Below are 13,315 nucleotides of genomic sequence, written 5' to 3' on the forward strand. Positions count from 1 at the left end.
TAAAAGTTATTTCAAAACCCATGACTTCAGTTTGGCAAACAGCTTAGGTTCCAAATCTCATTCATCCCTATTAAAATATAAGCCCTTAAAAAAGAAATGTGTCTGTTTATACAGATATACATTTTAAAATAATCAGATAATCTCTGAAGCAGCCTTAGTGTTTCCTTTAAATCTGTCTTGAAATGATCATAGGATTAGCTTCCCGGAAAAGATGAGCCAGCTTCTCGGTCTAAGGCCACCACAGTGGTCGTGTGTCTAAGGCTAGAAAGGTAGCAACTGACGTAAACCGTACAGAGAGGAGAAGATAAGGGCTTTTCCTGGCAGTTGGTAGCTAAAACTCAAGGGATTCTTAGAAAATGACACAATGGCAGCCTTTCTTGTCTTTTTCTTTCCGCGTTGGTTCTGGAGAAGGAGGACATTCCTGCTCTTGAAATTTCCTGGAAGACAGAAAAATCTATATATAGTTGCCTTCTTGGTTATATATTATTACAAATACAGGTTATTTTTTGATAAGTCTAGGGTATATGTATATGCTTTTCAGTGTTAAATTTCAACTAGGGAATCAAAGCAAATGTTGATGGGGGGATAGGGGGAGTCCAGCAGCAAATGCTTTAACACCAGCATATGCAGGTTGTCTAAGTTGTATTAACAGGTGAGTCTTAAATCAGATGAGATGCTGAACTCAGTACCTCTAAATTCCTTCCCAGTTTAAAATTCCATGACTTTAAGGTATACTTGGCATAAATATCCATCACTAGAGTACAATATAACATTACCCTTATGAGTATTACAGTTCTTAACCATGTTCTACAACTTAGTAGCTGTAAGTCAATATTAGACAAGTTAGTTGACTTCTCTGAACCACTATGTTTTAGAAGAGAATAATAAAAACCCACCTTTCACTGCTGCTATGAGGATTAAAGATCTTGTTACGTTTAGTGCCTCATGTACCTGGCAGTAAAAAGCCCCTTTTCCCACCCACTCACTCCTGACTGATCAATGGATACAGATGGATTCTGAGGATCAAAACCAAGAACAAAACATTTCAAAACAGCAGTAAAATTTTAAGAAAAACTAGTTTCTCTCCCTGCGTTAAAATACACATAACATAAAATTTAGCATCATCACCATTTCTAAGCATGCGGCATTTAAACAGTCACAATGTTATACTACTACCCACCACCATCCATCTCCAGAACTCTTCCATCTCACAAAATTCACTCTGGATTCATTAAAAAATAAGACCTCAGATTTTTAACAAACTACTAAAAAAAAAAAAAACAAACAAAAAACTAGACTCATTATTCCACCCCCATAAAGAGAATGCTCTGAAAAGAAGCTAAGGGTTACAAGAAGCCCATAGTTCAGAAAGCACTTCAGCTTAGATACACAATTAACATGAGCCCACTCCGCATACCTGTCAAAATCTCTAACTAGCAGAGAAACCAGGAGATCTAAAGAGCAGAGGGTGAAGTAGGGGCCAGGCACAGACTTAAAATAATCAAATCAAACCAAACCCTGCCCACGAAAGCAACTCAATCTTTCTCACACACAAACATATACAGTGACTCCAGCTGACCTGAACCATCACCTCAAGCTTGCTGGAACCCATTAACACTTTCTGAACCACAGGGCCCCCTAAGCCAGCTAAACAGAAAGGCTCTTTGTAGTCTGGATACTACACTTCATGGCCTGTGGGGGTGCTGAATCTCTACTACTAGGCTTACTCTTCACTGGAAGGTGTTGGTTAAGAAGCAAAGTCCCAGTTCTGCCATGTAATATGTCTAAGCTTCAAACAAGTTATTTAACTTCTCTGTACCTGTTTCCTCATCTGAAAGTGGAGATAAATGAAAGTATTTGGCTCTTCGGGTGGTGGTGAGGATTAAATGTATGAATATATGTAAAGCACCTAGCACAGCGTCTGGCAGAAACTGCCACTCAAATTTCACCCTCTTCACCCTCTTCAGACCACCACCACCTCTGCAAATTGCACAGATTCTTTTCAAAATCCCCATGTGTCCTCTCCACTTAAATATAATCAAATTAGGTTTATATGTAGGAAGTACTAGAATATGTACTTAAAATTTTTAACATACCATATGTATTAATCCCTCAATTCTCAGAAAAGCTCCTGCATAAAACTTCCTTTCTTACTAAAAACATGTAATGTTTTGTTTTGGTTTTTTTCAATTAATGGTCTTTAAAAGCACAGTGTTATTATCTGTCAAATTCGATAAATTAAAACAAATTTCTGCCTGACCAGGTGGTGGCGCAGTGGATAGAGCGTAGGACTGGGATGCAGAAAGACCCAGGTTCGAGACCCCGAGATCGCCAGCTTGAGCGCGGGCTCATCTGGCTTGAGCAAAGAGCTCACCAGCTTGGACCCAAGGTCGCTGGCTCCAGCAGGGGGTTACTCAGTCTGCTGAAAGCCCACAGTCAAGGCACATGTGAGAAAGCAATCAATGAACAACTAAGAAGTCGCAACGCGCAATGAGAAACTGATGATTGATGCTTCTCATCTCTCTCCGTTCCTGTCTGTCTGTCCCTGTCTATCTCTGCCTCTGTAAAAAATAAAAAATAAAAAAATAAAAAAAAATAAAATAAAAAAAACAAATTTCTAAAATGTGTTTTCCTTACCTTATAACCCGGACAAGTTCATGGAAAGCTTGATCTACATTCATTCTAATCTTTGCTGACGCCTCCATGTAAGTCACCTTCAGTTGTCGTGCCAGCTGCTGTCCTTCTTCCTGTGTCACCTGAAATTCCAAGAGCTGCGTTTGAGGTACTGTGTTAATAATCAGATCTGCTCCCTCTAACCCTTGGCCACAGATTGCACTATCTATCCGCCCAGAGGCCAGGTTGGTTTGTCACAGATGAACCAAGAAGACTTCATAGCTCAACACATACTGAAGTTCAGCTCTGTGGAACAACTCATAAGAACATACCTGTGACAAGAACAAGATTTCAGGCGAGTGATTACTCAAAAAGTACTGTCTACAAATGTGATAAATCCTAGGGAAGGTAAAGTACAAGGTGCTATGAGAGTCTATAATTGTGTCAGGCAGGTGAAAACTTCCTGAGGAAGTGATATTTAAGCTAAGAACTCAATAAAGAATACAGAGCTAGGTGGAAGTAGGGTGAGGATATATCCTTCACAAAGGAAACAGCACGTGTGAGTGAGGCCACAGTGGGGCATGGGCTTCCTAAGTTCGAGGAACAGAAAGAAGCCAAAAATTGCTGGAATACAGTAGGCATCCCTCTCTCAACAACTGACTAAGCAAGCAGAAAGAAAATCAGTAGTGATACATATAGAAGGTTTGAACAACACTATCAAACAAACTTATCCTAATTGACAGGGAACACTTTACCCAACAACAGCAAAATACACATTCCTTTGAAATGAGAGTGGGTCATTAATCTCCATAAATTTAAAGGGATTCAAATGAGAAAAAGCATGTTTTTTGACCACAGTAGAATAAATTAGAAATCAACAGAAAAAATAAATAGGAAATCTCTAACTATGGAGAAACTACATACTTTTCAAAATTTGTGGGATGCTACTAAAGATGTATATAAGGAAATTTATAGGACTAAGTGTTTTTATGAGGAAAAATCTCAATGTAATGACTACCTTCTACCTTAAGATGTTGTAAGATACCAAAAAGCTGAAAAATTAATATTGATATTCTAGAAGGAAAGGTCAGGCTTTCCTGTCAGGCTTTTCTGCCCGTCCTTCCTTTGGGGAGGGGAGGGAAAAGAATGTAGATGTTTCTGGCTTACAAGAACAATGGGTCATTTAGTTTTAAATCTAAAATAAAGGTTAACCAAGAAACTTCTTCTCTTTCAATAGGAGACAGAATTTACATAATACTTTACATTGACTGTAGTTCCTCCCCCTTCCTGGAATCTTGAGAGTAAAATACTTCTAGGCTACTGAGAGAATATGAACCTTAAAACAGTGGTCCCCAACCCCCGGGCTGCGGACCAGTACCGGTCAGTGGGCCATTTGGTCCACAGAGAAAGAATAAATAACTTACATTATTTCCATTTTATTTATATTTAAGTCTGAACAATGTTTTATTTTTTAAAAGTGACCAGATTCCCTCTGTTACATCCATCTAAGACTCACTCTTGATGCTTGTCTTGTAAGTTTGACAATTATATTTTAAAATACCACAGTTTTTGCCTGACCAGGCGGTGGCACAGTGGATAGAGCATCGGACTGGGATGCAGAGGACCCAGGTTCGAGACCCTGAGGTCACCAGCTTGAGCGCGGGCTCATCTGGGTTGAGCAAAAGCCCACCAGCTTGAACCCAAGGTCGCTGGCTCCAGCAAGGGGTTACTCAGTCTGCTGAAGGCCCGCGGTCAAGGCACATATGAGAAAGCAATCAATGAACAACTAAGGTGTTGCAACGCACAATGAAAAACTAATGATTGATGCTTCTCATCTCTCTCTGTTCCTGTCTGTCTGTCCCTGTCTATCCATCTCTCTGACTCACTCTCTGTCTATGTAAAAAATTTAAAAAAATAAAAATAAATAAAAATACCACAGTTTTTACACCGGTCACATAATTTTATTTTGTGCATTTATCCGTCCCACCTTAAAGTGAAAATATTTTCTGACATTAAACCGGTCCGTGGCCCAAAAAAGGTTGGGGACCACTGCCCTAAAAGATTTGTAAACATCTTTGATTGTGTTACCTTGAAAGTCTTAATGTTTCTGTGTATCCCCTAAACAAATGTTGTAAGCTTATGCCATGATGTCATGCTCCCCCCTGCCCATGTGTGATCAAGGGTATATAAACAGCCCCTGAAATATTCTGGGGGCTTGCAAATGATTTGGGCTTCCAGATGGCCCCATGTAAGCCATATGTGGACGGCATATTTAATAAATCTCCTCCTTTAATAAAACTCTTAAAAATTCATCTGGACTTGGTGTCTCTACGTAAACCCACAGAATTGAGGTACAGGTACTTTACAACAAAGATACTTAAAAAAAAACATATGAAAACCATACTATTCACAAGAAGGGAAATAATAAAGCTAAGAATGGAAAGCAATGAAATAGAAAATAGAAAACCACAGCAAACATAAATAACTCCAAACTGGTTTTTAGAAGGTCAAAGTGACAAATCTGGCTAGAATGGTAAAAAAAAGAGAAGAGACACAAACTACCAACATCAGTAATGGGAAATATTCCATCACTTCAGATCGTATAGGGATATGGATATTAAAAGATAGTGAAGAAATATTACAAGCAACTTTACACTAATAAATTCAGCAAGTTGGGTGAAGCAGACATATTCCTTGAAAGACACAAGCTACAAAGCTCACTCACAAAAGAATAGATGACCTGAATGGTGCTGTATTGATAAAATAAATTTAATTTGTTGTAAGAATCTTCCCTCAAACACAACCAAAACCTAGATGGATTCATGAGTGAATTCTATCAAACTAGTTTTGCTGAAACTGTTCCAGAAAAATTGAAGAATTCTTTCCAACTCCTTCTATGAAGCATCATTACTCTCCCACCAAAACCAAAGATGTAACAAAACTACATAGTCCAATATCTCTCATGATCCTAAATGTAAAAATTCTGAATAAAAATTTAATAAGTAGAATTTAACACTGCATGGAAAGGAGAGTTTTCTTCTAAGAATGCAGTATTGGTTTAATATGCAAAAATGAATCAATATAATTCACCTCTTGAACAAACTAAAAAGAAAAAAAATCATATGATCTTAATAGATACAGAAATAATTCTGACAAAATCCAACATCCATTTTTGATTTAAAAAATAAAAAAAAACACTTTACAAATGGAATAGTGGAGAACTCTGTTAACCTGATGACAAAGGGCGTCTAATGTCAAATTACAATAGAATAAGGTGTTCGACAGTGTTGTTCAAGCCATCTATATCACTACTGATTTTTCTACTTGCTCAATCACTGCGAGAAAGGTTCTGAAATTTCTGATGGTAAGTATGAGTATGTCCGCTTCTCCCTGTTGTTCTTTCAATTTTGACTTGAAAATTTTTTAAATTGTTATTAGGTGCATAAAACCCTACAACATACAGCATACTCAATGGTGCAAGACTAAACGCTTTGTCCCCAAGACGAACTGTGTCAAAAGTCCCCCTTACACCACTCTTGCCATTGTACTGGTGGTTCTGGGCAGTGAGGTAAGGCCAAGAAAGGAAGAAAAGGCATCAGTCACGTCAGAAAGGAAGCAATAAAACTGTCTTTACTAGCAAATGACTCGACTGTTTATCATGTTACGGCATTTACAAAAGAACACCTAGATAAATGACTTGAGCATTTTTCCAGGATGTAACACAAATATACAAAAGTTATGATCCTATTTTTATAAATGTACATCATTGAAAAACCAGAAGAACGTGGTTCTCTATGGGTGATAAGCTCCTAAACATTTTTTCCCTCATCTCTATTTTCTAACTTTTCTGCAAATGTTTACTTTTGTGGTAATGACAGCAATAAAAGTCATTTTTTTCGGACATTAACTTTTCAGTCCCATTATATATAAATGTAAATATAAAAGGTTTAATAATTTTAGGCAAATATCACTATTCTAACCTTCTACATTTAAAATATATAAGGTATTTCCTTACATGCAATTATTGGTTTCTTATTCGGGCCTGCTATTTTATATGTCACAGTATGACACCCTCCCTCACCCACCTCTCTTTGCCTCCTAATGTAAGAAGGGCATCATACATTGTAAGAGCTTGAGATCCTATTCATTGCCCATTCTTTCCACATCTGTCGAGCATCTCCTAGGTACCAGGTACTGGGAGATGCGGAGGGGGGAAAGCCCCAAGCCTCCTGAGGCCTGTCCTCCTCTCCACTCTCACTCTCATCATTTTTTTTATTCCATTTTATCTCCTTTGTTGGCTAATGAAAGACTCTACTTTCAGGGATCATTTCTATAGTTTGTTGGCTAATGAACTGTCTACCTATTGTGTTATTTTTTTTACTCATCATAGTCTACTTCAAATGATACTATACCATTTCCCATATAGTTGAAGGACCTTATCACAAGAGTAAGTTTCTCCCTCCTGCCTTTTTGTTTTTGTTACCTTTTACCTCATATTACATTGTTATTATTTTTGCTTCAGACATCCAATTATGTTTTCAAGAGATTTAAATAACAGTAAACGTAATTTACATCGGCCCACATAATGACCATTTCTGGTATTCTCCATTTCTTTGCATAGATCCAGAGTTCCATTTGACTTGGTTTTTGTTTGTTTGTTTGTTTTGCTTTTTACATGTCTTGTAATGCAGGTATTTCACTTTTTGTTTATCTGGAAAAAGTCTTTATTTCACCTTCATTTTTATTTTTTTTTATTATTTATTTATTTTATTTTATTTTTTTACAGAGACAGAGAGTCAGAGTGAGGGATAGACAGGGACAGACAGACAGGAACGGAGAGATGAGAAGCATCAATCATTAGTTTTTCGTTGCACATTGCGACACCTTAGTTGTTCATTGATTGCTTTCTCATATGTGCCTTGACCATGGGCCTTCAGCGGACCGAGTAACCCCTTGCTTGAGCCAGCGACCTTGGGTCTAAACTGGTGAATTTTTGCTCAAACCAGATGAGCCCGCGCTCAAGCTGGAGACCTCAGGGTCTCTAACCTGGGCCTTCCGTATCCCAGTCTGACGCTCTATCCACTGCGCCACCGCCTGGTCAGGCTTCATTTTTTAAATAAATGTTTAGTGGGTACTGAATTCTAGGCGACAGTTTTTCCTTTCAGCACTAAAAGATGTTGCGCCACTATCATCTGCCTTGCATTGTTTCCCAGGAGAAACAATGATGACAGAGGCACCTTTATCTTTTCTCCTCCAGTCATTTTTCAAATCCTCTTTTTATCACTGGTTTTAAACAATGTCACTGTAATATGCCTTGTTGTCATTTTCTTCATAGTTCTTGTGCTCAGGGATTGTTGAGCTTCTTAGATATACACATTTATGGTTTTTATCAAAGTTAGAGATTTTTTTCATCCTTTACTTCTGCTGTTGATCTCAGACACTGTAGACTTCATTTATGGAAGCTCTATTTTGATGTCGTCCATGTCTCCACTTAACATAGTTCGTCTTTTCTCTAACTTCTTGAACATATGGAAAACAGTTACAATAACTCCTTTAATGTCTGTGTTCACCAGTTCTATAATCTGCGTCGTTTCTGGGTCTGTTCCTAGTCACCATTTTTTTCTTATTATGAGTCATATTTTCCTGTGTCTTTACATGGCTGGTAATTTTTGAGTGAATGCGTGGGTAGTGGATTTTTAGCTATTGGGTTCTGGATAATATATATTCCTACAAGCATTTTGAGCTTTCTTTTGAGATTCAGTTATTTGAAAAGTTTAATCCTTTTTGTTATATAGTACCAGAAAGCAGTTAGTCTAGGCTCTAGGGCTAATTTTGCCCCACTACTGAAACAAAGCCTTGCTGAGCACACCACTCAATGCCCCAAGAATTATGAGCTTTTCCAATCTGATCAGACTATGAATTATTTCTAGCCCTACCTGAGCTCAAGGTATTGTTCTCTCTAATCTTTTCAGGTAGTCTGTTCTCCCAATTTAATATTCTATTCCCAAATTCAGCAATCTCTCAATGAAATATCATTAGGTTATCACATTAATGCATATATATCTACAATTACTTCATAACACTTGATACCATTCTGGTCCAAAAGGGTGGCAAGCAGGTTTCAAGTTTACATAACTTTTAAATTTACCCTTATTCTCTTCAAAATAGCATACATACCATAACACTGTTGTTTTAAAATATAAATCAATCAAATAACAATAAGTAAGCAAGCAAGAAGGAAAAGAAAGCTTCATGAAACCAGGAATTTAGAAAAAACAATTGCTATATATTTTTTGACATGATAAATTCCTTTCTATAAAATACTTCCAAAGCCCAGCCAGTGGTGGTGTAACGGATAGAGCATCAGTGCCAAACGGACACTGAAGGCCCCAGTTCGAGACCCCAAGGTCTCTGGCTAGAGTGAGGGCTTATAGGCTTGAGCCTGGGGTTGCCAGATTGAGTGTGGGGTCGCCACAGCAGGATCATTGACATGATCCTGGGATCGCTGGCTTGAACCCAAAGGTCGCTGGCTCAAGCAAGGGGTCACTGGCTCGGCTTGAACCCCTCCTCCCTCTGGTCAAGGTACATATGAGAAGTAATCAATAAAAACTGGGGTGAAGCAACCGTGAATTCATGCTTCTCATCTCTTTCCTCCCCTACTCTCTCCCTTCCTGTCTCTCTTTAAAAAAAATCACCTCCATGTTGTCACAGGTTCTGTTCCTTCTTCCCGGGAGAGACCTCCTATACTCATAATTTGTTTCTTACTTACTCTTCAAGACTCCAGCAGTCAGAAATTTCTCTTTGTGCCGATGCTGTTTTAGCACAGCATACCAGAGCTCCCATCACACCCTGCAGTGGCCTGTGACAATGGTCTTAACACACTATGCTACACTACAATTTTTGGTTTTGTTTCCTCACTCTCCTGCCATTACATTCTTTGTAGTTAGGGAATAAAGCATATTTGTCTTTGTAACCCTAGAGCCTAGACTAGTACCAAGTAGTTAACTAAATAAACACATGTTAATGAATATGACCAATCAGGTAAGTACACCTTGAAGTAAAAGAACGGGTGATATAAGAAGAAAAATAAAAGTAAATATCCGAGGCAAGTCAATCTCAACAACTTAATATAAATTTGACTGGGGGAGGAAAACATGTCTTTTAAGAATTCTGCTATTTGTCTTTCTGCTCAATTATTCTTCAAAAAGTTGTCTGCCCTATCCTTCCTGCACAATGTAATTCAGCTAGAGGGGAACCGCAAATGACCTGTCTTTAAAACCAGTAAGAAAATTAACAAATGAGTGGTCTAGATGATAAAACAATCCCACTGCTAAGCTATTTACGCGCTTCATTTATTTATTTTTAAAGCATGGTCTCACATCACTGTCTTCCAGGAATCAAGGTCAGCTAAGTTTGTACAACCACATTTCTGGTCAAGAACTCTTTAACCACATATAAAGCTGCTGTCGAGCTCACTGGTGTAGCCTAATTTTAACTAAGAAGTAGAAATAGTATTGCTACCACCAAAGCAAACAAAAGCGAACAGAAATAACACCGCATGGAACAAAGCGAAGCCACAGCCATGTGAAGCCAGAGAGCAACAAAAGGTCCGAAAGCTTCACGGACAAGGGTTTCCCAGAGGGTCCCAACCCAGAGAGTTTTATAAAGATGCCAAATCGCCTTCACCTCTGCAATTCTGATTTGGTAGGTCTGAGCCCTGTCTCCAAATGTTTTGTTTTAAACAACTGGAGTGAATCTGATGCAACACATTCACTGATCTGCATTGAGAAACCTCCAGTGAGACTCAGTTGAAAGGCACGAAGGAATACTGGCACAAACCCACGATAACATGAACTTATCTAGTACTATATATTTCAAATAGAGAAGAGCAAATAGGAATGATGAGAACAGTTTTATTAAAACAAACTGGGTTTAATTGAAACAAACCACAATATTTGTAATACTTAAGGATGTGTCCAGTTAATGAATAACCGAAGTTTACAGAAGCAAAACTTGTTTTTCAAAAATACCTATTACGTAGAAACAGTCATCACATTAATACCACGTCTTGACTCCTTAATGCCCTGATTCATTCATTCAGTAAATATTTATTGAGTGCATATCTTTGTTCTATGTACTTAGGATAAACATGAACAAAACCAACACTCAGAAATGGAGAAAGCCTCAATGCACTTACTTTGAGCCAATGGCTTACAAACCTTTCAGATGCAGACAAGGCACAAACAGGAAAGGTTAGAAGACCCTTACTGTATTGTTTGAAGGGGATGGGTTCTCTTTTCTGGGAGACTGCAAGAGCTCACTGTGGTCCAGGAACTGACAGATGGGAGGAGGGGAGGTTGGTACACTTAGGTATCTATTATTTTAAGTGTAATGGGTTCCTTTCTTGAAATGATGATGGCCACTAGCAATTAAACAAAGGGGAAAGAAAAAGGGTAAGCTGAGGTAAGCCAGGGAGAAAAAAAAAGGGCACAAAAACAGTGCATCCTGAACAGGGCTATGTAAAGAACAAGAAACTTGAAATCGGAAATATCATAAAGTCCCCAGCCCAAAACCACTGTATTAAGTTTCAGCATCAGTATGCTGTCATGTTTACCTTTTACATTTTAGCAAAGAGCAAGCAAATCATTTTCTTATGTTTTCTTCCTACACCTCTGACAGGATAAACAAAATCATCAATGCATCTCTAAGGGGCCAGGTATGTGGTAATGCTAAATAACCATTCGAATTCTACAAATCTCTTTTTAATGTTCACTCCAGTAACTTTGGTTTTTTCTACCGCTCTGTTGTCAGTGTCTGGAGAAGAGTTCAACAACTATTGGGTGGATGGCGGGGCGGGGGTGCATGAAGCAAGTCCACAGAGGCACAACAGCCAAAAGGAAGCAGACGAAGCCTCTTCTGGCTTATCTCCCATCTTGATGGGTTCACAGTCTCAGGAGCTAGTAGCAACAATGCCCAAGGCTGACCCACAAACTGAAAGAACTGGCATTAACTATCACAAACAGCTAAAGGCTAGAGAAAATACACAGGAGTATCTAAGACAAAGGCAGAAAAGAACGAGCTAGAAGAACAACTATAGCAAGCCAGACCATGGAGATGACCAAATTGTAAACATTTCTAAACAGGGAGGAAGTTTTTATGGAGGTCCTGTGGCCTATCTGTACTCAGTTGGTAGAGCAATTAAGGGTGTCATGACATTACAAAACATCACCTTTAACAGTGAAGAGACTTTTAAAAGGTCAAAACCTTTATATAACATCTCAATTTCAAATGTACTGAGTATGGCCCTCGAGGCTGGAAGCTAAGGCATGTGTTTGCCTTTGTATATCCCTGGGCCCTAAGACACCGAGAAAGATAAGATGAGGAGGAGCCAACAAAGGCCACAGCAGAGGAGGAGGGGAGGGCATGGAATGAAGTCCCAGAGCTAAGTAAACAGTGTTTCAAAAAGGAAAATGTGAGCAACTGTGTCAAATGTCACTGACATGTGCGCAAGTGGTGACCTCGACTGGGGCACTGTGTGCCCGAAGTCAGCGCTAGCCCACATGGCAGGGAAGAAAGTAGAGAGAGCAAGTGTAGATCATGCTTTTAGGGAGTTTTACTGTTGAAGAGCAGCAAAAAGTACTGAGAGGAAAGTGAGATTAAGAACAAGTTTCTCGAGACTAAGAGACATGGACAAAAGTGTGGTGGTTACCAGGGGTGGGGGGAGGGAGGACACAGGAGGGAAGGAGGAAGAGAGTTAGGGGGAGGGGGAGGGGCACAGAGAAAACTAGATAGAGGGTGACGGAGGACAATCTGACTCTGGGCGAGGGGTATGCAACATAATTTAATGACAAGATAACCTAGACATGTTTTCTTTGAATATATATACCCTGATTTATTAATGTCATTCCATTAACATTAATAAAAATTTATTTTTTTAAAAAAAGAACAAGTTTCTGCTATAATTCCTTTTGGTTTTAAAGATGAAAGCCACTGTGGTAGCATGCAGTATGCTGATGGGAATGCTCACGTAGGAGAGGAGAGAACCAAGTGGAGTGGAACAGTTGGTGGAGCAATGCCCATGATCTGGGGGGCAGGAACAGGACCCAGTGCCACTGGAGGGGCAGGTCATACAGAGGTGAAGAGCTTATCCCTCTGAGGGGGGAAGGAAGACTTGACGGAGTATATGTGCACTGAGCTTAGCTCGTGGAGAGGAGGGAGCACGCAGAAATCTCTCGGTGAAACAAAAATTTTGCTTATCACAAACTGAGAGTAAGGAAGGGGAAGAAAGTGGTGTAAGTTTAAGAATGAGAAAGTAAGTCGGCATCACCTGAACAAGTGGGAAATGAATGGACTGGGGAAATGCAAGATTTCCAGTGGGCACTAAAGGCAGCGGTCATGACTTTAAAGTGAGAGCAGCTAACATACCTGAGTGCAGGTGTGAAGGGACCTAGAAAAGAGAAGATGAAGCATAGGAAGAAATAACATTTTTCTATCCTTCGAGAATAGAATCTACAGGAATGAGCAGAAAATTAAGCAGTCGGATTCCAGCCACATGCTTTTCTCCCTTTAATATATACATATCTGAGCTTTCAGTACATACATAACTTAGGTATTACGGTTTAAAGCAGAGAAATAAATATAGAAAATATTACTCCAAGCTAATGGCATATCTTTATGATGATGCAGAAAAAAATTCAAGATG

The 13,315-nt window shown here is 39.0% G+C and overlaps 1 protein-coding gene across 2 annotated transcripts in view; it reads right to left on the bottom strand.

Moving 5' to 3' along the window:
- Nucleotides 1–6: 6 nt before the first annotated feature.
- RRAS2 (RAS related 2) overlaps nucleotides 7–13,315 on the bottom strand; it is an 87,975-nt gene continuing 74,666 nt past the window's right edge. For both annotated transcript variants that reach the window (XM_066251011.1, XM_066251010.1), the window contains exons 5-6: nucleotides 2,638–2,756; nucleotides 7–437 (exon numbers count right to left, since the gene is read on the bottom strand). In XM_066251011.1, the coding sequence (XP_066107108.1) occupies nucleotides 350–437; nucleotides 2,638–2,756 (207 nt within the window). In that variant the 3' untranslated portion in view covers nucleotides 7–349. The remainder of the gene's footprint in view (nucleotides 438–2,637; nucleotides 2,757–13,315) is intronic.

The sequence above is a fragment of the Saccopteryx bilineata genome, chromosome 1 (genome assembly GCF_036850765.1).
Source record: "Saccopteryx bilineata isolate mSacBil1 chromosome 1, mSacBil1_pri_phased_curated, whole genome shotgun sequence".
NCBI lineage: Eukaryota > Metazoa > Chordata > Mammalia > Chiroptera > Emballonuridae > Saccopteryx > Saccopteryx bilineata.